At 40.2% G+C, this 27,700-nt stretch overlaps 1 protein-coding gene across 2 annotated transcripts in view; it reads right to left on the reverse strand.

The window, feature by feature from the left end:
• The window catches only part of PITPNB (phosphatidylinositol transfer protein beta), a 63,350-nt gene that overhangs the window by 19,984 nt on the left and 15,666 nt on the right, over window positions 1-27,700 (reverse strand). For both annotated transcript variants that reach the window (XM_081036654.1, XM_081036655.1), the window contains exons 4-7: window positions 23,156-23,247; window positions 22,351-22,358; window positions 21,770-21,844; window positions 20,053-20,136 (exon numbers count right to left, since the gene is read on the reverse strand). In XM_081036654.1, the coding sequence (XP_080892780.1) occupies window positions 20,053-20,136; window positions 21,770-21,844; window positions 22,351-22,358; window positions 23,156-23,247 (259 nt within the window). The remainder of the gene's footprint in view (window positions 1-20,052; window positions 20,137-21,769; window positions 21,845-22,350; window positions 22,359-23,155; window positions 23,248-27,700) is intronic.

Here is a 27,700-nt window from a genome sequence, read left to right on the forward strand (position 1 = left end):
AAGAACAAATCTTCCAACATTTTTCAACGGTTCCTGCATTTTCATTATGTATAATCACATTCAAGAAATAAAACATACCCATTCCAGTTCTGACAATACCCACAAATGATGACACGGTTCTAACGCCCACTAGAGCCACTACCATGGCCAGGAACACAGATCACAGTTACCGATGCTGCGGCTTCCCCCGTCTTACACGGAGGGGTCTGTGGTGGACAACTCACCTAGGAAGTCGGCTCCTCCAAGCCCTTGTCCACCAAGAGCTGTAAGGTACACAAACCTTGGCTTCCTCATGGAAGGGGGACTGCATTCATGGCAGCCCCTCACTGTCAAAGGAGGTGAGGGATGGGTTTCTGGCTCCATATGGGACCACCTCAGTTATACATCACATCACAGGGGAACCACCCTAAAATTCAGGTTTTACGCAAGGTTCTAATATGTGTAAATCCTATTTTCCTTAATATACTCTTCCTGATAGAATAGAGAAAATGAGTAGCCTAAATCTTTTTAAACCTGTCTGCTTTACAAAAGTTCTTTTGTCATTATACACACATACACATACAATCTACAGAAAGAAATAAAAATTACCTTTGAAGAGCTAAAGTTCAGTTTAAAAAAAAAAAAAGGGAGTTGTAATAGTAACAGTGAACAGAGGTCAGTTGAAAATACTACAAAGGGAGAGCCCTTTCCTTCTCGAGCAGAATTTCTGAACCATGGGTCCTTCATAGCATTTGTGGAGGAACCACATACTCTGGAGAAAATGCCCAGACAAGTCAAATATGAAAAATTATTGTTCAAGAGATCAGGGCAGTGCAGGCATTGACCACACTCCACGGTATAATATGAACTTTTACCACTCAATGAAAACACGTTGAGAAGCAGTCAATTAAGACTCAACAGTTACTCAGTAAATGCACATGACATGATGATAATTCCTAAAGAAAAAGTTACAAAGTGTGAAGAAGAAAATAATGTGAGGTTCAGGTAGAAAACAAAACTAGAGATAACTGGGTAAATATGGGACCCTGAACGCGAAGCCTGTCTAAATAAAGATTGTCTCCTTAGATGCTATGAAAAGGCCCAACAATGGGCTAAAATTATTAAACAAGCAAACTCAGCAGGCCACATCGGGTCTTGCTGCTTTAAATATGCAATGTGGTGTAGCCATAAGCATTAGGTCAGTCAGCATTACCCAGGAACGACAAACAGGGATGAGCCGATGGTAAGGATCGACAACTGGGGTTACATCATGTGTCTGGGCATATCGGCAGAAGGCTCAATTACTGTCAGCTAACATGAATTCTGAAACTCCTATTTAGAACCACACCTTAAAAATTAACAACTTCACTGCTGACCGAGAAAAGAACCAACTGCACAGGGTGGTGGTCTTAAGACCTGGACCCACAGTGAGAAATCAGCTATTGTGCTAACATCAATCATCATGGAACTCCATAAAACATTTTCTTCTACGTCAGAAACTTAAAATTAAAACCCAGAGACAAGCTCACTTTTCTCTAAAATTGAATATATTTAACATCATACCAAATAATCCCTTTTGAGCTCATCTCCCTCAATCAAGGTCTCTTTCTTTACCAGCCACCGCGTATTAGGCAGTACACAGAATGCTAAGAGCTGGTCCAAGGGGTAAGGAGACCCAACACATGGTGCTGGCTCCTAGAAAGTCACATCCAGCTAGGAGAAGACAGCGAAACAAAGAAAAGGTAACTGAAACCCCAGAAAGTACACATTAACTGCCAACAGAGGAGAATGGAGAGAATTTAAGAGTCAGAATTGAAACCAACTGACACCAGCCAAGGCAATGTATTTTTAAAATGAGTTTTGACACTGTTTAAAAGTAGAAAAGTCTGATTGCTAAGGTACATTGTGTTAACATTATTTATGACTAAATTTTAATTCTCTATGCAATGCTCAGAGGCCAGAGCTTCAGCCCATTTGAGGGAAAATATTTTCTTTTTTACTAACTGGGATGTGACTTCACTGTGGGCATACGATGCTCAATTTCCGCCCCCCCGCCCCCAAAAAAATCTGAGATGTTATGGAGCCTGGCAGGAGTTGAATAATAACTACCACATTTCCTGAATCCAAGAGTTAGAGGATGCGCCATTCTTTTCTGTACCATTAAGAAGGAAAACGTTTAGCCAATAAAACATGCTATAACTGGACAACAAATTCTGAGTTTTGAATATATTAAAATAGGGGAAAACGGGTGGAGTGGGGTGGGTGGAGAATGAAACAGAGACTGTAGAACTACCTCTGTGGATTCTAAACTTGCCTGCTCCAAGAGAAAAAGCAAAATCCACAAAACAAGTGTACACAAATATCAGTAGAGCTAAGGGGGGGGGGGGGGACAGGGAACCACTGATAGAATGCAATAAGGGTAGTATATAAACCGAGAAACAAATAATTTAAGAATAGCAAGTTTGGTCAGCATAAATTATATTCATGTGGGGATAAATTAATTAAAGGGTGACTTCTTCCAGGAGATGGGCCTAAGCAGGACTATGGCACCAGTGAAAGTGAAAATGTGAGGGGGTGGACTACCTGGACCTCTCTGACAATACCCCTCAAGACCCCTTTTCCTTCCTAACCCTCATTCCAGACCAGGGTGACAACTTCAGAGATTGTCAATACCTGTTTGACATAGAATAATTAACTGAAGAACATGGAATAACACTCTAACACTGCCTTGTTCTGGACCTAAATAACACCAGGGGTGCCAAAAAAATGTATACAAGTGGACACTTTGGTCAGCGTTGCTCAAGCAGTAGTTCAGTGTAATCAGAAGTGTCTGGACGCTGATGGGAACCACTCTGAGCACCTCTTGTACTTGCAGAAGTCAAACGTGAATTGTAGTCATCTTTTCTTATTGGTATATAGTGGGTATTACAATTTTAATACAGTTTTCCTTTCTTAAAGTATATCCATTTTTTTGGCACCCGCTGTATATTGTTCCACAAAATGTGTTTCTGCGCCTTCACTACTAGTGCTAGCTGTTCACTGGATGCTTTTCTCAACTATGGATTCACAGAGTTATACAGGTGTATTAAACCTAAGCCGCCTCATTTTACAGAAGTGGAAGCCACAGTCCAAGAAGGAGGTGGTATGGTTCACCTAGGACTTCAACACAAGGCTTCTTAGCCTCTGTCCTGGGCTCGTTCTGGGACACTATACAGGAGGGGAGCAGAAGGGTGTCCACACATGACAGATAAGCAAAACACCAAGATGCAGCAGCACCAGATACCAAAGCGGATTTTCCTACAAAGAAAGAGTGTGTGCATATAAAATATAATATATATCTCCAAAGCTAAGTCCTCCCTCTCGGCTTTCTTCTCTTGAATACAAAGCAGCAAACATCATATACTGAAAACGCAACAAGACCCAATTATTAACAATAGCACCTTACCCTTGACAGATGAGGATAATGCACCCTGTCAAAACCTAGGAATTCTTGTGTTTTTACATTAGTTTGAATACGTAAATGTTTTATCAGTTGAATTAAGTAGCAAGATATTAAAAAGCAGGAAGCAAGTGGAGTTTTAACAACCTCAGTTTTGTACCTCTGTACCAAACATTTAATTTGTGGAACAGTATCTTCTTTGCTATGATTTTATTGTTGGGCATCTAGTTTGGTCTTTCTGTATTTGAAAACTGGCCGATTTATATCCGTATCACAATGAACAAATATATTCCTTCATGTATGACAGTTTCAGCATACAGAATGCAACCTCAGCTACCAATTATAGCTGCAAATGAGCAATAGTGTGGAATGAGACAGCCTGCTGGCTTTGTTAGTATTCTGTCTCCTTTGGGATCCCATGGGGAAAAGGGAGGCTCTGATGAAGAGAAGCCCTTGGCTCATGGTTTATTGTGCTTGCCACCAGCTGCAGACTTCTCATCTCATTAGTTCTTTTAGAATACTGTGGGTGAAGACAGCTGTAGCCTACTTGAGTCTTCAGCTCCTGGGTATTCTGAAGGCTGAATTTGCTATGCACTTTCTGTAATCCTTGGGAAAGAAAGAAAGCAAATTCACTAGGCCAAGGAAATGTATTTGTAAAGTGAGTTTCAAAATCATGTTTAGAAGTAGAAAAATCTTATTGCTAAGGTGTATTGTGTTGAGAATTTTTTATGATCCAATTTTAATTATCTGAATAATGCCCAGAGGCCTGGCCAGGATAGGGGCTTAGTAAAACCATCATTATCAAGTTAGGTCCCTTAGATACTGCTTGCTCTACCTATACAAGTGCCTGAACAACAGAAAAACAGTGGTATCAGCATAAGGTAGATTCGGAATAGTATCAACACAACTCTATTTAATTGAAAACTCTTATTTAAGTAAAAAAGGAGGCAAATGAAAGTCAAGACACCCTTTGGAGAACACATAAAATATAATACGGTAAATAAATGGATTACTGAGTCTCCACGCTGGAGTCACAGAATACATTCATTCAATTCTTATAAATACCTGTTTTCTGTCACTGGAATATAAAAGTGGTGCTGCCTCTTGGGCGTGCACCTGTCACTTACTACAGCTCTCAACAGAAACCAGATTCATTGTGAAGACAAAGAATATTAGTTTCATGAATCTTTTAGCATAGTGGCTATCCCCCAAAATACAAGTGCAAAATCTGTGCTGAGCCAACCTAAATGTCCTTGAGCCCACATTTAACTCATGATTATGAACGGGAAAGAGAGTAAGAGGTGGGGGGTAGGCTTGTAGGAGTTTTCTTGACAGCTTGTGGAAATACCGAGATGAACTCCAGACCCCAGAAATTGCTTAAAGAACATGCATGGGTTCCCATAGGTGAGGCTAAACGTAAAGTAAGGAAAAGTGTGCCCAAATACGAGTATTAACAACTTCACAACTGCTTATAAAAAAGCACCCCCCTGCACCCCCCAACAAATAACAATTCTACAGGGTAAACATAAAAACTTGAGATATTGGGATCCTGCAGCATGCTGCAAAATGCATTCCTTTAGCATAACACGATTAATTAGGTGTCTATTCAAATAGCTCAAAGATAACCACTAAGTTTAAAATGTACAGGTACGGCTGCTCAACTTAGCAAAGCTGATTTCCTCTGATCATATCCTAAAAGTGAAGACCAGGATGGGAGGAAAAGCTGAATTAAATATGAGCATAAACATCAAACATCACTGATTAGCTCTGCCCTGTATTTTTCAGAATTGCGGCCCTTGGAAAACAAGGGGTTTGGGGATCATATCACCACTGAACCTAATGCACAACTAACTGAAGCTGACAAAATTCAAGCCAGACTACAAAAGGGAAGCCCATTAATAAAAAAAAAAAAGTCTGCATTAAATTCTGCAGTGGTAAGTAACAATGTGTAAAGAAAAGTCACATTTACTAACTTGTTTACAAAACTCATTTCAACAGTTATTTTCAAATAAGCAGCTTTCTTTTCTATTTTTAATTACATCTCCCCAAAGACTCCTCACCCTTTCAGGTTCCCACAGAGTACCATTAATATAGTATAAGTAAATCTCATTAATTCAGGTCCTACCACCTTGGAATTCATAATAATTCGGACAGGGGCTGGACTGAAGTTTATCTTTGCATGATCTATGAAAAAAGGATTTGCTACACAAATTAATAGAGTAACAAGATCTCAGGAGAGCTGTTTAAACAGTTCAGAAGTGTTTTAGAGCAATTCAGAAGGATTCATTTGCATATAATTATTATGCTAATTACAAATCATTCTTATCTATTCATTAAAGCAGATTCCCAAAGGACCACTAATTGTCAATAACTTGTTGGCGTAGTTTCTGCTACTGAATGTACCTCAGAGGAACAAAACTGCATTACAAAATATTCTCTAATTCATCCCTCTCGTTAATCCTGACTGGCTTTCTACCAATGAATCCTAAAAGCTGAATTTTTAAACAACTGCATTGAGAACTGAGAAATATAATCAAACCTACACACCCAAACAGAACACTTTTTTGTAATCTTTCTAATCTCATAGAGACCCTGCATAGAGACCGGGGGTCGGGGCTGTGGATGGGGTGAGAATGGTGGGCAGAGAAGGGGGGCAAAGGCTGTCAGAGCTCTATGCTAAAAGGTGGCTACAGCCTAGAGCACTGCTAAGCTAGAGTACAACTAGGCCAATTGTCTCTTCCATTCTTTCTCATCCATATCACAGCCAGAGAACTCCAACAATGTCATGTTTATGAAGGCAGACCCTAAAAGCCTTTGGAAGGTTACAAATTAAGAGAGAAAGAAATCAGATTTCAGCCATGAAAAGAGGTTACAACCAAAAGGCTGACTTGACAGACTCCATATTCTACAACCCAGCAGGAAAACCAAAATAACTGTGCTCCCCATGAGACGGGCAGGTGAAGCAAAAAGGAGAAAGTTCTTGGGGGTGGAAAGGGGATTCCTGGATAGTCCAGGGCTGCTGGACTACTCCTCAGGGTAGGTGGGCTACTGATTTGGGTAAGTCTGTGTTTCATGCACAAATATTCAATATAATTATTACTGTAATATATTTACTATTACTGTATGTTTATATATTTATTATAGCATTTAAAAATGAAGATTATTTTAAACTCTTGACACCAATGAAATGTTTTAACATATTCATAAGTCAATTTTGCTAAAAGTGCTTGTTAAACATCACATATTTTAAAATTAAGTCATATATGCCTGAAATGTAAGTAACATGTTTAGGGAAGTTTTAGCACAAAATACATTTACTTCTTTAAATGACAGTAGAGCCTAGAATATATTATATCAAATTCCTTAAACTAAAATTGGGGGGCAAGTTCTATTTAAAATTCACAGGTTGAGCCCTCTCCAGTAAAATGTCCTTGTTGGTTCATGATCTGCCTGCCCTTCAGATAAAGAAGCTCCTAAGTCCCAGGACCCCATTTAACCCATAGCATGAATTCAATAAACATTAAATAGGAACTAACTGCGAAAAAAAATTGAAATTTTTTTGTTTAAAACAACAAGAGCAAAATATGACAAGCAGCATCATTCTTGCTCTTTTTGGAGAACTTACTTATGTGCCAGGCACACACGTTCTCCCAGGTAACCCTACTCCTATCAGCACTGGGACTGGGGAAGAGAAATCGTCTGCCCAAGTCCACTGCGGCTGAGCAGCAGAAGTGGGCCTGAGGTGCAGCTCTGTCGACACCCAGGCCAACCACTGTACTTGACTGCAAACGTGGTGTAATTTACACTTTATCACTGATAAGACTTAAGTACCCGAAGGGATCTCAGCTTAGAGAACCTTCCCTAAGAAAGAGTTTAGATTGTTGAAAATGGGATTATTCTAAGAAATGAAGTTTAAACTCTCCTTGGAGTTAATTTCTTTAAAGACATCTGCCACTAGCTGCTAAACACGAAACAAAACAAAACAAACATTTTCTAACATACCAGAGAATATTTTTCCTCAGTCAGGAAGTGGAGCGATTCTACTAAACATCCTATCATAAATACTTTTTTACTTTTAAAAGATGGAACAGATTAGAAATAAACATTAATAGTGGATTCTAGAGAAAAGAGTTCTGTGCAAAATATGCTTGTAAAGGCAGATTTTAAAGAGAAATTTAAAAATACTTGCTAAGATTTAAGCAAACATGAATTAAGCAATATGTTATTTTCCCACCAGAGGGCACTGCCATCCAATTATGTCTTCAAACATATGGGACATTCTCCACATCCCCTGCTGGATGCAAATATTTTAAGTGTTCCGAAATTACTTGACCATGTAAGTCAGCAGAAGAAAGTGTGAAACATTTTTACATTTCTTTTAATAAGAGCCATGCTAACATTTATTTATGTCTTTGAGGATGAGGGGAAAAAACCTCTATTACTACAAAAAGGATCTTGAGAATGGTTTGTTTCACAGCATAGAAAAGGTGAGATAAGCCAAGCATCTGACAAGTGGAAATTTTTTCAGCAAAAGCAAAATCACTGCTACCTCAAAACCTGTATTTGAGTTATTCTGTTTTGTTCCTGAGTTCAAGGAGGCTACTGTTACAACTTAGTGCTGGGTCACAATTCTCACCTCTGTTTCGCACCCTCTTCGATAAAGAGCTTTTGAGGCTCTCAGACATACACCGAGGACAAGCTACAGACTTGTAAGATAGAAATGAATGTCTAGGTTCATTTGAATGGCAAAGGGATGAGGTACACTACTAGAGTGAGTGTCTGCTCACACCAAAGAGAACAAGTGAAGAAGCATTTGGCAACCACATCTCCTCTGACGCGCTGGGTCTCAGCCACAGACTTCTAACAAAACAAAAGCTCTTTTCAGGGCTAAAGAACTGGGTAGCCACTGCACAGCTCTGAGAAGCAGAAAACCCTTCATAAGAAGAGGCAACAGTTAGAACAAAAGTAACATGGAAAATGCAGTAGCTTTCTGAAAGCTGTTGAGCGAGAACAAACGAGAGCCACGGTCAGTGCTGACCATTTCAAATTGTCATCTACCAAAGGTTAATTCAAAAGATCTACTAGGTTGACCCATTAGAAAAAGGTTATTTTTGTTGTTCAAGAGCTGACAAATATTAGCAATTTCACGTGGTCTGATCCAATTTTTAACTTTTTCCAGACAAATTTCATCGTGTTTTTAATTAAAGAGAAAAAAATTTAATCTTATAAAGATGATTTGAAAAGCATATGATTTTTACATTTCTTTAAAATTATGAAGTTTTTTTCTAAAGGCAGTGCAGTAAAGCATATGTTGCCAAGACTATCTATCTACTCAAATGTATAACATCTGGGCAGTGTCTCACAGAATGTCTGATCAAAAGAAATGATAGGCCTGAATCCTTCCTCGAGCACAGAAAACAAGCACTGCTTAAGGTGTGACCAAAACTTACAGGCCTAAATAAATTAAACCAAGTTTCATCAGCTTTCCAAAGCTGACATTTAGGAAAAGGTATCTTTAAAAAGGGCAGTAACTTTAAAACAATACACACTCGTGGTTTAAAATAATTAAAAAGTGTCAGATTGTTCAACACTCAAGTGACGGACTGGCAGTTCAAAGTGAAAACAGATAAATGGATGGAAAAGCTGTGTGTTTGTTTTCAAAGGCAGCCAGAATTTCAGAAAATCAGGTACTGCTTCGCATATTTCTGCTGCCTATGAAAACATACTCGCCAAACAAATGGATCATCACCAAAGAACAATGGTCACCGCCAGAAAGAACAAGCAAAAAGCACGAACTTTCATTCATTTTCTTTGACATTACAATCCTTACAAAGACGATCCTGGGACTTCTACCACGGGCTGAGCAGGGCCCAACAACCCCATTATTGTCTTGTAAATTAAATGAGCAGGGGGTCCTCATCTAATTACCCCCAACACTCCAAACCTCCCGGCTCTAGTCAGCCTTTGAATCCAGACTGACTGCTGTCTGGAGCCCAGCACTGGTCTTTATCAGATGAGAAAAAAGCCCTTTGGAGGAGGGGCACGCAACACTGACATACTACACAAGCAACAGCTGGACGGAGGAAACTCCAAAGTCATTTAGAAATACTTGAATGTGTCCATTGGTTAAGAATCTTGCACTCTCTGCAGACAATTATTCCTTTATCTAGAAAAAGATTTACCGTACTGCCACAGAGCGAATACCGAGGTCCAGTAAACGCTTGCTAAATGAACACAGGAGAAAACGCAGGAGTGGTGTTCGCTGTAATACCCACACCAAAAGACATCTAGGGCTCCAATCCTTGCATTCTAATTGCACATATGCGAATTTCAAAGTATGCCAGAGTTCAGCAGTTATGGGAGGGGGTAACCAGGTCACTGATGAAAACTGCTATTTCGGGGGACTGGGGAAGTGGACGGAAGAGAAGAGCAGGCAGTTGCTTGTTTGTTTTAAATAAACTAAGAATGCTCTTAATCAACATATTACAAAGGAAGGAACATCACATAGTAAGAAGATAGTCTAGAAAGATAAAGTCCTGTGTTTGAGTCCTGGCTCCCTGGCTCAGAGAAAGTTACAGCACTTCCCTGGGCTCAAAATCCTTAGTAAAAATGTTTTGGACCATGGCCTCCAACTGAGATTTCTGCTGCCAAAAACCTAGAGAAGGGTGCCCATTCTACAATCTTCATCATCAATAGTGTAGTGGAGCACACCTCAAGTGTGACCATGCACAGGTATCACCTGGAGAGCTGGGTAGACAGCCCTGAGCAGCCACCTCCAGGAGCTAAGTAAGAATCTGCACTTCTAACAAGCTGCCTGTGGCCCACATTGCTTGAATGGAAAGGAGCTCCAGCCTTTTTGCAGGAATCCTAGCCACCATGCTCCCCAGAGGGCCGCAAGGGCCCTACCTAAAGAGAATCTCTTAACTTCCAAGGAGTGTTCAGATAATGGTAGATCCGGCCCACAACAGGGATTCACACATGTACAGACTCTGTCTCATGGCCAAGGGGGGCGGGGGGTTCCTCAAAAGAAACCAAAGAGGGGGAGAGGCTGAGTGAGCTGTAATGAATGGAGGTGATGCCAGGTACTGGTAGTAGGATCAGATTTATCAGGAGCCCATCCTCTCCCTCAGGAGTGCCTGTGTCTGCTGGGGTAGCAAGAAAAGAACTGTGGTTAGTAAATGGAGTCTTATTCTGCTCCAGAAGCTCTTGCTGAAAAAGCTGCACAGCAAAACTGTTCTGTGAGAAGAGAGGCACAGAGCAGCTCAGAGTCCGGCAGTGGCAACAGCCCAAGGACCACAGCCCAGGGAGAGAAATCTGCCTATGAGACGCAGGCCATCGGGCTGCAGGGTGGCTGTAGGGCTCTAAGCCCACAGTGAGACACACCCCGTCCCTACCACGCTCTGGGGTGGGGGGGGCATGTGCAAATGGGAAGATGGACCAGGAAAAAAGGAGGGAAATTTGGGATAAACACGACGTGGCGATTATACTCACAGGCAGGTAAGAGGGGGATGTGGCAGTAACAACTGGGACATAGGGGGTTAAAGGACAAAAGCAGTATGAATGAAATCTGAGCTTTATCTGAAGAGCACCAGCTCCCTGGGTCCTCCACACTGAAAGGGCCCCTCAAGCTTTGCTGGGAAGTCCCCATGGAGGAACCCATCAATCAGAGCACGACATGCCCTGCACACCCTTTCTGTACCACAGGACAAAGCACATGAGTTTCTAGCTTGTGTCTCTTCCTTTAAGGAATACCATCTTCAGTGAAACACTACTGTAATTACAAAACTGGGCAACTCTTCCTTTCAAAATGCCTCATTTGGGGAAAAGCTCTCATCACTCCAACATGCTGAAGCATGAGGGGAAAAAAATTATTCCCTCTTTAAACTTGCTGCATTTTAATATGAAATAGATCTATACTTTTAAACTAAATCTGCCAATTTAATACTTTCATATCATTAATATTTGCTTATTACTGACACTTAAAAAACAAATGTATATTAAGCTGTATCAATTTTAGATCTGTGAGCCTTAAAAATTTGAATTAAATATTTCTACTAAAATACATTTGGAAATTATAGTCTTATAGCATGCGTTACAAAGGAAGCATATACTATAGAAGAAGGCTGCTACAACCCTTTCTGGTTACACACAAATACCTAAAAATGTGGTTCCAATTTCTTCCTTCTAAAAAAAAAGAAAAGCTCATTTTCTTTCAAATTACTTCCAAAAACGAAGGGTCTCTCTGATGTTAATCGTGTGTACACTTCAGCTTACACTTTAAAGAGTCTTCCTCTCCTGGGAATGGACTTTTGTATACAAATCATGGAAAGCTACTTAGACAAAGTGCTGGAGATGATTAAAAGGGACCAGATTCAAATTCATACCTTAAAAAAAAAGAAGCAGCAGATGTCAACTGACTCGTTTGTGTATGTTTTGGAAATAAGCTGAGATATGCATGTGCATTTCATCAGGACATTTAAAGAATTCTCAACTTTTTAATGTGGTTATGTATCAACGACAACTTTAGAAATTAAAAAAAAACTTTAAAATTTATATTCTGGTGTTTTATTCTCGATACCTTGACTACTATTACAATTCAGCAGATCTAACTAAAACACTTTTTAATCTGACAGATTTTGCTCATTTAGAAATGACAGAATTTTTAGAATTAAATACACATCATACATACTTCACCATGTCGAATTAATAAAAAAGGAACTAAAGTAGCATTTTGTTCATTCAATATTTGAATGATAAATACTTCAATACCTCCAATTGATAAAAACTTCAATTCCTCCAATTTTTTTTTTTTTTAGCAAGGAAAAAAATCTGCAGATTCTCTTTGATCTTTCAAACTGCTACTAAAAAGTTCACTCTGTTTTAGGCTTAGTACTGAGCATCTTGGTAGGTCCTGGCAAACAGAGATAATGAGTACAGGTCAGGCCCGCCAGAGGTACCCAATTTACTGAGGTAGCCTTTTCAGGAGTGACACCTGGGTTAGATTTTTAAATGGGGGAGAGGGTGGGAGCAAGGGGGTATGTTTGCAGCTAACAGAGTGCTTGGTGGCTGCACGAACGCCAAGCAGAAGGAGCCTTCCTTTCTAGAGGATATAACATCTTAACACTTCACTACAACACCTCTTTCCCCTGAAACAGGAAATCTATCCTGTATGGTAGCCAAAAGAAATTGTGTGGGGAAATTTATGCAGAAATTCCAAACTGCTCTGCTTGTTTCATTAGGCAATGGTGTATCTTCTAGAAAATTACATAGAATAGTGGCCATACTAACAGTCCCAAACAGCCTTTCCATAAGTCATCAACAAAAAAACCAAGTAACTCAATATATTTAAATATATATGATTCCTGTAGCAAATTACTCTGTAACCCTGCCTGAATCTTATGACAGATTTTTATAATAAATCCTGTTCCTAGAACTATTGTGACAATGTTTCCCTTCAATTATGTAAATATGCCAAAGCATCCACCCAAGTATGGAGTTACACTGTGGGTCTAATCACATCCCTTCTATGCATGGTAAAGTACAGTTCATAAGCACAACCAAAAACAGCAAAATCTCCAAGAATGGTTTACAAGCTGTCTGACACTACCGTGTTTTCCCGAAAATAAGACCTAGCTGGACAATCAGCTCTAATGCACCTTTTGGAGCAAAAATTAATATAAGACCCAGACTTATATTATACAAGACCCGGTTTTATATTTAAATTATAGTATATATAGTATAATATATATATAATATATATGTTATATATTATATTATATATAGTATAACATAGTATAGATAGTATAAAAAAAGATGCACTAGAGCTGATTCTCCAGCTAGGTCTTATTTTCGGGAAAACACGGTAGCAACCTAGCAGAGAGTTAAACCGTAAAAGCAATCAACAGTCACTCTGAATTAAAATGTTTAGGGCTATTTGTTTTCAATCACCTGCAATGACTGAACACCCCCACCAGGTGGAGTCAAGATCCAATCTCCCAACTTGTAGGTTTCTTGAATCCCAACTACCTACTTAACCTTTGTCCTGATTCAGGAGGAGACTTGGCTACTTATCCTCTCAAAGTTACTAATTAACTGTTTTTATTTCTTTAAAAGCAAGTAATATGAAGGAAAGAAATTCATTCATTTAAGAAGTTTTTAGAAAAATTAGCTCGTACAAGAAAAACCGGAGTTCATGAAAAACAACGAAAATCAATGAGTTAAGTCAGATTGAGACTAAAACCTTTGGGCGAATCACACAGTCCGAACTTTGAGAGATCACCACACCTTCAGAACATCTTCCTATTGAAATCCCACTTTGTGGGCCCCTTCATAGTTACAAAGTTCCCAATTCTGGTGTCACTTTAATCCTTGAAAAACAAGTTTTAAGTACTAGTAACTGATGGTATGGTAAAAATGCCCTAATATGACCCCCACAATGAATCACAATCTTGTAATCACCTCCTGAATACAGGTGGAACCTATGACTAGCTTCCAACCAACACACGATGGCAAAGGTGATGGCTCTCATTCCTTTGATTAGGTTACATTACATGGCCACTAAATTTGTGGTGATTTGTCATGCAGCAATAGAAAACTGGCACATTTAGTGAGGAGGGTATCCCCTCAATCCACTGCACATATCTGTTGGATCTCGACTCTTCCACCCCGTGCCCCAGCCTTCTAGCACCCCTCCTTCATAAGGAATCACTACCACTTGTCTTACAGTCTTCTTGGCTGTCTACACATAAGCAAGTAAGTGCGTACAGAAATCCTTTTGCTCCCTTTTACAATATTACAGATGGATGCATATCATACACATGCTTCTTTATCTTTTTCTCCCCACAGTACCTTGGAAAGGATTCCATATCAGTACAAATAGAGTTCACTCCCTTTTCATGACTGTACTGAATTCCATCAGGGGTTTAATCAGTTCCTCACTGATGAAGAGACATTCAGACTTCAGACTGTTTCCAATCTCACATTAATACATTTGTCACTTCATACTGAATAGGATCATTCCTAGGAGTGGAATTTTGCTGGGTCCAAGGGCACGCACATTTATAATTCTGCTACACAAATTGTACTGATTCATACTCCCTCAGGCAACACGGGTGAGTGCCTGTTTCCTCGCCCCTTGCCACCCCAGATATTACCAAATCGACTTCCAACTGATTTCACACAATTTCTTGACTCACATAGGTTAGTTTCATCATTATCCTCAAGCTCATCATTCAACCAATATTTATAAAGTGCCCACTCTGTGAAAAGGGGATGGTTTCCTGAACATAGAAAATAAGACACATCAATGAAATGAACAAGAGCTGAAATTCAGCAGAGGGGAAAACTGTTTCCAACAGAGGTCCTGGGGGACGCTGAATCTGACCTAGATCCTACAGGACACAGGTTTTGCAGAGAGAGGAGTCCCAGAAGGGAGGCCAGAACAAGCAGTGTGCCAGGACAGGAAAGCCCAGAACGTGGTCCGTGGCAGACCAGTTTGAGGCGAGGAAGAGTGTTTTCAGAGAGGGACAGAGCGGGGCCTCTGCTTCAAGGGATCAAGTCAGTGGAAAGGACACTCACTGGATTGAGAGTCAGAATTTCCACTTCTGGCATTAGCTAAATGATCCTGAGAAAAACTAGTTTATCTGGGTTTCAGTTTCCTCACTTGTAAAACAGCGAGTTTAGCCCTGAAACCAAATTTTCTGTAGCTGCAGAACTGTGTGTTCAAAGTAAATTTATGGTGAAGACTAATGTCAGACAAGCAGAACAATGCTGGAGAGGGAACTCCTCAGCCCCATGTTTTAGTCGCTCCATCCTGACCACCTGAGTGGGCTCCAAGAAACCCAGGATTACACAAAGCACTGTCTGAAAGCAACCAGGTCTAGGAAGCCAAGATTCCCTTCAACTGTAAAAATGATTCCAGCTTCTCCCTCAGTGGTGGAAAATGCACATGTACCGTGTTTCCCCGAAAATAAGACCTAGCCAGACAATAAGCTCTAATGCGTCTTTTGGAGCAAAAATTAATACAAGACCCTTATTTATAGTAAAATAACACCGGACATTACATTACATTATATTACATTATATCATACCTGGTCTTATAGTAAAATAAGACTGGGTCTTATATTAATTTTTCCTCCAAAAGACACCTTAGAGCTGATTGTCCAATTAGATCTTATTTTGGGGGAAACACGGTACCTTCACTTCTGTTTGCCTACAATTCACTCACTGATTCAACACACATTCACGAGTACCTACTACATCTCGGGTGCTATCTAGTTGCTGGGGGAGACAATGGTTAACAGTACAAAGATCCTTCCCTCTGAGGTTCAATTTCTATTTGGAAGGGAAAGAGAGGGTAAGAAGGAAAAGTGAAATGAGAATGGGGGTGAACTGCCCCCCCATCAAAATTTGCACACTGTCATGTTACGACTCTTCCATTCAGTCTTTTCAGATCTTCACCCTCACATATAGTGTGGTTTTTTTCCTCTGAAATACTGCAGTGCTCTGAATCATGCCTAAGCCTCTGCCATTTGTTAACTATTTCACTGTATTGGGCTTGTTTCACCCAGATTGTAAACCTCTTGAGGGTAGTACTAGACCAACAATGGATAGCTAAAGTAGGGCTACGCGCAGCACAGACTAAGTAGCTACGAGACACCTGTTGACCGCTATAACACTGCCCTTTTAGAATTGGGACTACATTCTTAAAGCTTCCTTTTCTCAAAACCCTGGAGTAGGATTTTCAAAGAACATAAAAGAGCGGAATCAAATGAACAAATTAATTCAACAGAAAATCAAATTGGATCTGGTAAAAAGCAGGGATGGCCAGATGGTCCAGGTGTTTGCAGCAGAAGCTAATCCTAAGACAAACACTAACCATTAACTAGTCAAGGCCAAGCAGACGAGGTGGAACCGGAAGGGAGTGTCAGGGCAACTGTGTGTGCCAGCAGAGTGAGCAGATGAGGATGTGCAGAAGAAAAGACCCAGAGTAGAGTCCCTGGCCCACTAGGTCTCCTGCCCATCTCCTTGGTGGAATAGGTGCCAGGCCCTACCACCACTCTCCCCCCTCCACATGCCCTCCTCTGCCTTCACATACCCCCGGGCAGCGCAATGCTCCGCTCCTCACCACCAGGCTTAAAAACTGTCAAGGGCACCAGAGCTTCCCACCACAAAGAGTTCCCTTTCCCCTTTCATAGCAAAAAATGTGCATGTTGGGGTTCCTTTTTTCTGCCAAAAGGTCTGAGAATTCCTACATGACATCAGTTGTACTTTTAGTGTCCACAACTGAGAAAACACAAACAAAAAGCTACTGTGACACACATATTCACAGTAGCACTATTCACATTAGCCAAAAGACGGAAACAACCCAAATGTTCATCAATAGATGAAATGATAAATAAAACACGGTATATCCATACGCTAGAATATTATCCAGACAGACAAAAAAGGAATGAAGTAATGACACATACAACAATGTGGATGAACCTTAAAAACATGCTAAAGTAAAAGAAGCCAGACAAAGAACGGCACATATTGTTATGATTCCATTTATATGAAATATCCAGAATAGGTAAATCCAAAGGGAAAAAAAACCAGATTAATAACAGTCAAAGAGTGGGAGGAAGGAGCAGGAGGGGGTGACTGTTAATGGGTCCAGGGTGACTGTTTGGGATGATGAAAATGTTCTAGAACTAGATGGTGGTGATGGTTGTACAACACTGTGAAAGTACTAAAGGCAACTGAACTGTAAATTTTAAAATGACTGAAATGGTAGATTCGATTTTATGTTATGTGTGTTTTGTCACAATAAAAAAGTACTATAAATCAATAAAAAAATTATCTTACTAAAAATATAACTTGGAAAACAGGAGCTACGAACACTGAAAAACAAAACCACACATACATATTTGAACATTATCCCTAAACAATGCTAGGTGTGAACAGATTCTCAGAATTCCTACACAACTATAGCCAATAATGACAATAATGGTGAACATTTATTAAAGTAGGCACTGCTCTAAGTACTCACATTTAATGCTGTGAGATAATTAGCTCCATTTTACACAAGGTAAAACAGGCACAGAAAGGGTAAGTAACCAGTCCACCAATGAAGAGCCAGCAGGTGGCAGAACCTCAGAATTTGAATCTGAAGACAATCTGTTTAGAATGTATGTTCTTAGTCACAGCTCCACGGACTCACAATGCATACCCTCCTCCTTTGGGCCTCGTCCATTCTCTTTCACTATCTTTCTTCCTCAAACATCATTCCATTCAGAGAACCACTTGCTCAGCCTTTGCATGTGCAGCACTCCACCTGGAGCACCTATCTCAGGTGCTGCTGTCATGCATCTGAGGCCAGCGTTGCCTTCTCTCCTATTGAAGGTTATGCTGGGATGGAAGGAATGGGGAAAAGGACCTCCAGGATTCTTCATAATCCGCCTTACCTGTTCTTACAACTTGCATCGGTGCCTGCAAACACTGACTGAGAGCCCATTTTAGCCTCAGAACAAGAACAAAAACCTACTCAGCAAAACCAAAGGTGCCCTGTCTGCTGGAGAACATGGAATACAAACCTATGAGCCACAAGACTGGACCATTTTGTTGGGCCAGCCCAACTTTTCCAACCATTGACCATGTAATCTGAATGCCTTCCCCGGAACACCCCACCCCGGTATACCGTACTGCTGCTTGTTATTATCTTGTGACCTGCTGCTCCAGGCATGTAAGCTACCCGGACCTAGCCATTAATTGACTCACTCATTACTCACTCCCAGGGATTTTTCTTCCTACCACCATTCTTGCACATACAATAAATCATGGCTGGAAAAGATACCAAGTGAAATCAAAGGGCAATACAGACATTTGCATATTGTTTTTAAAACAGTTCATTTCACTTCTGAGGATTAAAAAAAAAAAGTCCTAGGGTAGATGGGTGGTTCAGTTGGTTAGAGCGTGAGCTCTGAGCAACGGGGCTGCCAGGTCGATTCCCACATGGGCCAGCGAGCTGTGCCCTCCTCAACTAGAAGGAAGTCAAAGAGCTGCCACTCAGCTCCCAGATGGCTCAGTCGGTTGGAGCACAGGCTCTCAACCACAAGGTTGCCGGTTCGAATCCCTGACTCCCACAAGGGATGGTGGGCAGCGACCCCTGCAACTAAGATTGAAACCGGCACCTTGAGCTGAGCTGTCGCTGAGCTCCTGGATGGCTCAGTTGGTTGGAGCACATCCTCTCAACCACAAGGTTGCCGGTTCGACTCCCTCAAGAGATGGTGGGCTGCGCCCCCTGCAACTAGCAATGGCAACTGGACCTGGAGCTGAGCTGTGCCCTCCACAACTAAGACTGAAAGGACAACAACTTGACTTGGAAAAGTCCCAGAAGTACACACTGTTCCCCAATAAAGTCCTGTTGCCCTTCCCCTATAAAATCTTTAAAAAAACAAAAACAAACGAAAAAAACTCCTATATAATTTCAAAGGCAGAACTATCCCTAAAATTGAAATAACTTCAAATCATAGCACAACTAAAATTTCAAAACTTCTATAACAAGGGTCATTCATCAGTGCTCACACTTCTCATTAGGGAGGGGCCCCAGCAGAACAGGAGCCAGCCTAACAGAGGGTCACCACTGGCAGTCCCAACCCCAGTGATTTCTGAGAAAAGGTCGGGGGCCTTTGTTTTAGGTTTACATGTAAATTTCAACAGCAAAGTAACACATTTAGTGTCTGGGTTATTTCTGTTCCGCTTACCATAATGCTAAAGTTCAGGGAAGAAATACCAAAAATGAAATGGAAAGATTATGAAATGAAATGCTAACTGAACATGCTGTGCGTTACCAGGACAAAGGAAGGGATGCCAGGCTACTCAAAGCTTTAGCTCTCTAGACTAGCAGGAAGAGGGTCACTGGCTGTCTTAACATGCAAAAGATCCACAGCTGGGCCCTGCAAAACCAAAACAGCACCCAGCATACCATAAGAACTGAGTTAATATTCATAATATTTACCAACTGTAGCAAAGTAATACAAGGGTCTTAATTTGGTGTGTGGGGGATGGAAACGGGAATGGTGAAATAAAGGTTTTTACACTCTTGGAAAAAAATCTTTTTTTATTAAGTCAAAAGCCTAGAGTACAAATATTTACATCTAGTAAGACTCAAACTAGAAAGCTACACTGCCTTTAAATTGAGATGTTCTGCCATCAATCATTTTCCACAAATGACAACTTTAGGCCTACCTGAGTCACTGAAAATTTGTATGTAAATTTTTGCTTTCTTAATCACACTTTAAAAATATAAGAGACCCACATTTCTTAAAGAAGCTCAAGGGAGAATTCTTTTGTAAAACACTGTTTGCCCCCAATGAAAACAAACCTCTAAAACCTCTACACATCTCCGGTACACTGAGATTTCTTAAAGGGATCACTTGTGCAAAGGTGAAAACCATACAAAAAGCGAATCACCTTGTCTTCTATTCTCTGGTCTTTGCTGCACAGACCCAGACCCAGACCCAGACCCAGACCCAGACCCAAGCTCCAGGCTCATTTAAGTGTAGAAATGTAGGCCATACACGAAAGAAAGAAAATAATTTTTAGATGTAAGAGGCAACAGGTTAAAATGGCATCGAACAGTACATGGTACTTACTGCTGGTTCAACTTGACTTCGATCTGCAATATCTATGTGGACAATTTCAACCGTTTTCCATGTGTTCGGATCTAAACCGTGTACCTGTAAGTGACAGAGAAACAAAACAACATAAACTGTAGACTATTCTAGATAGGCAAAACTATTACACTTACATAAATATAATGTTTACCTTGAGTTTGTCAGAGTACATTATGAGGAATAAAAAATCCAAATTGCCATTTCATTAAGTTAGTTGTCTAAAGCCTAGAACGATCTAGAAATCCTTTGTTACCCCCTGAAGCCCTAAATAATAAGGGGATAGGTGGGGGTGAGGATGCTGCCAAATTAACAGAAATCTGTCACCATTATTTTCTGGTAGTCCTTAGAGATGATTTATTTAACATAATGTATTTGACCCATGTTTAACCCAAATGATACATGACAAAGTCCTTGTAACCTCCAAATTCCAGACAAACATAAAGTGACATTATAATTAGATTTCAAGAAGCTGCACTGCATGTTCTTAAACATCTCCTGAATCTGATTATCCTAAAGCTATTCAGTTTCAGTACAATGTCAACTCCTCTATACTTCATGTTGTTCAATCATTTATTTCTGAAATTCCATCTATGAACCAATTAAGAATTGTTTAAAAACTGCCAGTTATACCCATTTGAAAGCTGAAAACAGCAGATTAAATCATACACAGACTAAAGCATACTAAATCATCTCAATTACTTTAAACTTTAGAGTTACTATGGAAAAACAACATGAAATATCAAACGATCACCTGGAAGAAAAACTCAAGTCAAAATACTATAAATTATAATACAAAAGTTCTACTAATTGGCACCAATAAAATAAAAGCATAGTAAAAACAGCATCGACCACAATTACCATTAACTTACTCTCCCTATTTAACAGTGTGTCATAAGGTTGGAACAGTAGTTCTCATATGTACACCAAAAAAATTGCTCGGCCCCATCCCCAGAGGTTCTAATTCAGTAGGTATGGGATGGAGCCTGAGAATTTGCATTTCTAACAAGTTCACAGACGTGGTTGCTGGTCCAAGGACCATATTTCTGAGAACCACTGGGCCAAAGGGCATCAACCTATATACTAGATGCCCCCCCCCCCAAGTTCCATGACAAGCTGACCAAAAGTTAATGATTACAATGAGTCCTGATTTTCTTGCAATTTATTTTAGGGATAAATGTGCACCAACTTGTAAAAATCAAGAGCCTGTCAACATTTTTGTACATTATTCAAAGTACCTTCTCTTTCCTGCCTTTTGGCCATTTCTCTGACATCAACCCATATCCCAACTAAGTGGAATAGAGGTGAAAATTAAAGCAACCAGTTTTGCGATGGAGAGCAGCTCTGACAAATACACAGAGATGAAAAGATGAAAGAAATCTAAAATTTAATGACTAAAATTGGTTTGGGGAATTTTGTTAATCTGTGTTGTCTGTCCCAGAGAAAGAGTGGCTGATTTAAAAAAAAAAAAAAAAAAGCAACCTCACCAAAGTCTGCACACCAAGGCAAGAGGAAAGAGGACTAACTGGGAAAGCCCATTTGTTTCTGGTTGCTCGCCTGCTTCTCTGCAGTCTGACACACCCTGGGGTGGCCAGGTGCTAGTCTAATGCCCGTGGCATCACTTTGGTGATGACAAAATGGACTACAGCATTCTCGTTTCCAGGCGCTTCTGCACTGAAAGCCCAGAGGTGAAACTTACATTTTCTAATGTTCCCAAGTCTGGTTTGTGCCATGTTTCAATTTTAATGAAGAAATCATCTTTCATATATTCATTCTGCAGAAAACACAACAGCAAAATGACAGTGATCTTTCACCGGTTCTTTAGGGTTCATGTCTGCAGGAACCTTCCCCAGCATAAGCACCCATGTTTTGACTCTACAAATCTGATCCTCAAGTGACACAATCATTAGCTACCTATTTTTATAGACTTGTCAAGCAACCCAAATGCTGCCTGCTTTTAAATAATTTACACAACCCTACTTGTCATGCAGTATACAGGGCCAATATTAAAGAAGCTGTGAGGTTTGGTGAGAAATCTGACATTCAAAGGAAGTAGCAGAAGCAAAATTAAGTCAACAGGGAGATTTTGAGACAGGCTAGAAAGAGCGATTAACACTGGGAACATGAGGTGGGAGTGTGGGCTGCTGGAAACAGCACAGAGAAGGAGCCATGCAGCAGTGGTCAGTTTTAATAAAAAGGCAAGGAACACCCGAAAATAATTACTATGTAAAGCACCGTTTAAAGATGAAGAGTATGTGACACAAAAAGCATTTTACTCACCGTTACAACTGAGGTGCAATGGACAGGTAGGCAATAAAAGGGGGGGCGGGGGGAAATTTCATAATATTAATTGAAGTCAAAACAATTTGTCACAATATTTAATATCACAAAGATTAAACTACCTGAAAACAGAACATTAGTTTGTTTGCAAAAGAGTTTTTACACAAGTCATACTATAAGATACATTAAGATTATGGACTCAGTATTCTAATTTTAAAATAATGGCAAAAGGAATAATGTCACAAAAGCAAAAACATCACTTGTAATACTAATTTAACAAACAGAAAACTGTTTCCGAAGTCTGCCATATTCCTCTATTATGTGGCAATACTGTTGAAACTATCCTAGAAGACACTTCTGAGTGTGGGTGGCCTTTCTTTAAGGCATACCTAAGGGATATTGCAGGTTCAGTTCCCACACCACCCTAACAAAGCAACTATCACAATAAAGCGAGTCGTAATCTTTGCAGGGGGAGGGTCTTGCCTTCAATTTGCAAAAAAGGCAGTATGAAGTGCAATAAAGGTAAGCACAGTAAAACAAGGTGTGCCTGTATTCCTTTCATTTGCTCACCCCTGCAAGCCTGTGCAGTCAGCAAGACGTCCACAGGACTGTTATCTGGAAATGAACCCACGCCCCTCACAAAAGTGTCGAGGCAAGAACCCAATGCAGCCTCTCCTGTCCAGCATGTGCAGTGACTTCCCGAGAAGCCACCGAAGGCCCTGCCTGGTGTCACCCTTGTCAAAGGCACGGGCACAGGGAGGCCCTCCCCTCATTCAGGGGACTGGCTGCCGGGCACGAGGCTTACTTGTTCTACAGTAGGGGTACGCATTCCAGGCTTTCTCGTGAAATACCAAGGAGCCCTCGGGAGCAATCATCCTCACAAATGCAGGAACTTTGCTGTGAGGAGAGAAAGATTGGATATATTTTCAATAGCACCATCACGTCTTGGTTGGCATCTATCAGACTGCTGCAAAGAGCACTGTAACCAAAGGTGACTATGTTCTAAGTTCATGAACTCAAGTCCAAGGCTATTATCAACAGTTTTTTTATTCCCAAAGTAATCAAGTAGAAAATGAATGTAATGTGAAAACAAAAAAATGATTAAAAATATGTTTAACCATATATAGCATTTTTTTAAAAACAAAAGCAATTCTTTGTTATGGGCCCCAGATCTGCTTCCCTAATGTGAAATCTAAGAGTTAACTGAAACTATTCAACTTGCACATAATACAACAGAGTCATGTATAATAGACTACACTACACTGTTTCTTAATGCAAAAAAAAAAAAAAAAGAAGAAGCCTCAGTATAAGGGAGTATCCCTAAATAAAAGTCTTAACGTATTTTACAGAACAAACCTAAAGGAAAATGACAAATTTTTATTCATATAAAAATGCAATATCAAAACATTCAAGTGTAAAATGTTAAGTTTGGAAGATGAATGTCACTTGCTGCTTAAGTATGGTCGGAGAAGGGGTAAATATATAATTAATACCTGATGAGCTTGTGCAAATTCTAAGATAATCGGGAAAGATCCCAATAGACACAATGGGCAAAAGATAACCAGACACATTACAAATAGAAAACAATCAGTTAACGAACAAATGGATAAATCAGTCTCACCAGTCTTCAAAGAAATGCAAATGAAATGCCTTTTTGATGACTGTTTCATTATGTAAAAAAGTAGTTTTACATGCCGAGGATTTTCACATATTGGATTCAAATCCTAACATCACCACTTGGAAGATGTGTGACCCTGGGCATATTACTTGGCTCTCTGAACTCCTCATGTGTTGAATGGAGTTCACATTACTACCAACTCTGCAGGGTTATTGAGGGGGTTCAACCAGACAGTAACTGTAATGTGTTTAGCACATTGCACCGTTCAATAAATGGTAGTTACTGCTTTTTAATTATAAGCTGACATAGAGCTGGATACTTTCACATGTCTTTCTTTATCTAAATCCCTTAATAACACTGTGAGGTAAGCATTGTATCATATAATCAGCATTTAAGTGGCTTAATAACTGTATGCAAAAACTGTTTAACTACAAGCCTTAATATATATTTTTTCCCATATCAGAGCTGCTACTCTTAGAACTTTCAAGCACAACTTAATTTCTTGAACTAAGAGAAAGAACAAACTAAGGAAATTGGGATCCAGAATGGACTTCTGCCCTCATAAGACTTAGCAGTTGACCAGAGACAAGATGTAAGGAACCCCACACGAGCCAGAGAGCCATGAGGTTACAGAAGTAGTGTGGACAGCCCTTTGGTTGTCTCTTCAGAATTAAGAGCAGGTACATGATTTGGAGCTTCCACTATTGTGGCAAATTAAATCACTGAAAAACAAAAACTGAAGTACGACTAGTATTACATATGGCAGTACAAGCGCAATTCCAAAGGCATGAAGAGTTTCACATGTGCCTTTACATCCTTAAAAGTTAGTAACGAAGGAGGGCTAATTCTTGTGAGCACTCATTCTTTGTAAATGTTGGGGAGATTCATGCAAAAGGGTATTATCAGAAAAATGAAACCAGCATAACTGAAAATACCGTCACAGTGGAAGCCAAACAATATCCAGCAATCCAACTTATTTCTTCCATTGCTTAAGAACTAGAACCAAACTCCCTTCAAATGTGGGAGAGGTCAAATCAAGGTATAATGTGATACATGTGGATAATTTGTTTCAAAATACGAAAGCCACAAAATCACCTATTAATGTTTTAGTTGGTCAACTTAGAAAAAGGCAAGAGAAAATAGCTGTGTATTAGCTCAAAAACATATTTTAACTTTATCCTATTTATTCCTAGGGGGCCCAATATTCTAAAAACATATTTTGATAATATTTATCAAAAGTTCTAAAATTTGCTGACCCAAACAGAAGGAAATTGGTAGTCACTAAAGGCCACCAAGAGCCGAATCTATAAGAAAGCTTTAATATGTCTCCGTCTTGCTCTCAAACTGCCTTATTAAATCTTATTTCCAGGATGCTTTTTCCACTATGTGAATCCCAACACTTCCTTTTATGTTTTGACTTATTTAAGAACAACCAAATCTTTGAACCAGTTTTGTTTCCAATTTATTGGCTTTTTGCATTCAACATGGGAACATTAACAAAGGCATCTGTCCTCAATGAATCTAAGCAATTGAAGAAACTTGGGGGAAATGCATAAATGGAGTAAATAAAACTAAACTTCAATTCTATTTTACAGAAGAGGCATTTTCACTAATGGCAACTTTAATATATTCCTAACAAGGCAGTTCAAGTGTGCCATATATATTTACATACATATATATGAGCATACACACACACATATATACACACACACTATTTTTCCACCTTGGTGTCACTTAGGAATACACTTTAGTATCTGTTTTGGAAGCTGAGAGTCTCAGAAAAGGGACAAATATTAAATGAACAAAATCGAGCTAGGCCTTCAAAAACAAACAAATAAGGACACTCCTCTTCTTGTTCTCTTAAACTATTTTTTCCCCCTTCTTCCGCCTCCTCCCCCACTCTGGTTCAAGCCGTTGTTCCTCAGTCTAGTTGTGTAGGACACAGCTCCCTGGGCCATGCTGGTGTTATGAGCCTTGCGCTCCCCGCGGCTGAGGCAGTCGGTCACTGGGCGTCAGTCGTGCACAGCAGTTCCCGGCAGGTCTCGCCAACTACCGGCCACTCATGATGGCTGCCAGCCACTCATGGCAGCACACAGCAGCTCACACTGGCTGCTGGCCACTCACGGCGGCACACAATAGCCAATGGCAGCACTCAGCAGCCCACGCCGACCTCCGGCTGCTCACGGCTGCCCAGCTCCAGGGAGAGCTGTTGTCCACAATCTTAGCTGTAGAGGTCACAGCTCACTGGCCCATGTGGGAATCGAACCAGCGACCTCAGCATTAGGAGCATGGCGCTCCAACCACCTGAGCCACCAGGCCGGCCCTTTCTCTCAAACTATTCATGAAATGTTCTCTCATGGTAAAGCAACACATGACAGTGCGCACCTCAAGATAAACATACCTACATTTCAGCTGTTTAAGAGTTAGCCATAGCATAATACCCAAGAGCACAAAGGCTCTTTGCCAATACAGAGCCTTTCCCCCACCTGAAGGTTATTTAAGAATATTTAATCAAGTGAAAATTCAATCAAAGTGTTTTATCAATTGTGTTGAGAGGAGACAGTATTAAAATCTAACCTCAATACTGTTGAATGGTTGTAAACCTGTCTGTTTTGTGGTAAGGTAACTTTGTTACAGTGATACAGGAAAACAAAGGGCTTATATGGCTTAAAAAAACATACCCTGCTTCCCGGAAAATGAGACCTAGCTGGACAATCAGCTCTAATGCATCTTTTGGAGCAAAAGTTAATATAAGACCCAGTATTATATTATATATTATATTATACTCTACTATATTATATTATACCCGGTCTTATAGTAAAATAAGACCAGGTCTTATATTAACTTTTGCTCCAAAAGACACGTTGGGCTGATTGTCTAGCTAGGTCTTATTTTCGGGGAAACAGTAATAAAAGACCATAATGTACACTGAACTTCTCCTATCTAGAAGTATTCCTTTTTTAAAACAAAATTATGTTCCTAAGATAAATAACACCTTGGTAAATGATTTCAAACTGTACTTTCCCCATGAAATTTTTGTATCTACTTATAAACAAGTGAGTTAAACTGTCCACAGTTCCACTTTTCCATCCTTCTCCATGCCACTGTGGATAAATACCAAAATGTAGAAAAACAGAGAAGAAATTGAAGACCAAATAAATTTGCCATAAATAAAGCAAGTAAACTTTCATTTTATAATCAACTGAAATAGACCTTAAATCTAACTGGGCACCTCATTCATTCAGGTACTTATTGCGTGTCCAATGTACCAGGGGATGTGTACATAACAATGTGCAAACAAGGACAATCTCGGCCCAGAGCTCACCTTCCAGCAAGGGATGCAGAAGAGAGACTGGTAAACCAAAGGCAAAGAATGACCTGTCCTGAAAGGCATGGAGTTAAGGAACAGGGCCCTGGCAGTGAGTACCTGGGGCAAAGGTGCTCAGGAAGGCCACCCTGAGGAAGTGACACTATTGTGGTGACCTGAGGATGAGGTCACCACATGCAGAGATGGGGCAAAGGTCCTAAGAGAGCAAACGACTTCACCTGCTTGGGCCACTCTGAGGCCTCCAGCATAGCTAGACTGTAGTGAACCAGGAACAGAGAATAGGGCGGCCAAGTCAAGAATTCACAAGCTGAGGATGGTGAGGTGGGCAGGGGGCACACAAATCCAGGGGCCCATCTTACAGGCCAAAGCTTGGATTTTCTTCTTTGTATAATGGGAAGTTACTG

This window comes from Rhinolophus hipposideros (genome assembly GCF_964194185.1).
Source record: "Rhinolophus hipposideros genome assembly, chromosome: 24".
In the NCBI taxonomy this organism is placed as follows: Eukaryota; Metazoa; Chordata; class Mammalia; order Chiroptera; family Rhinolophidae; genus Rhinolophus; species Rhinolophus hipposideros.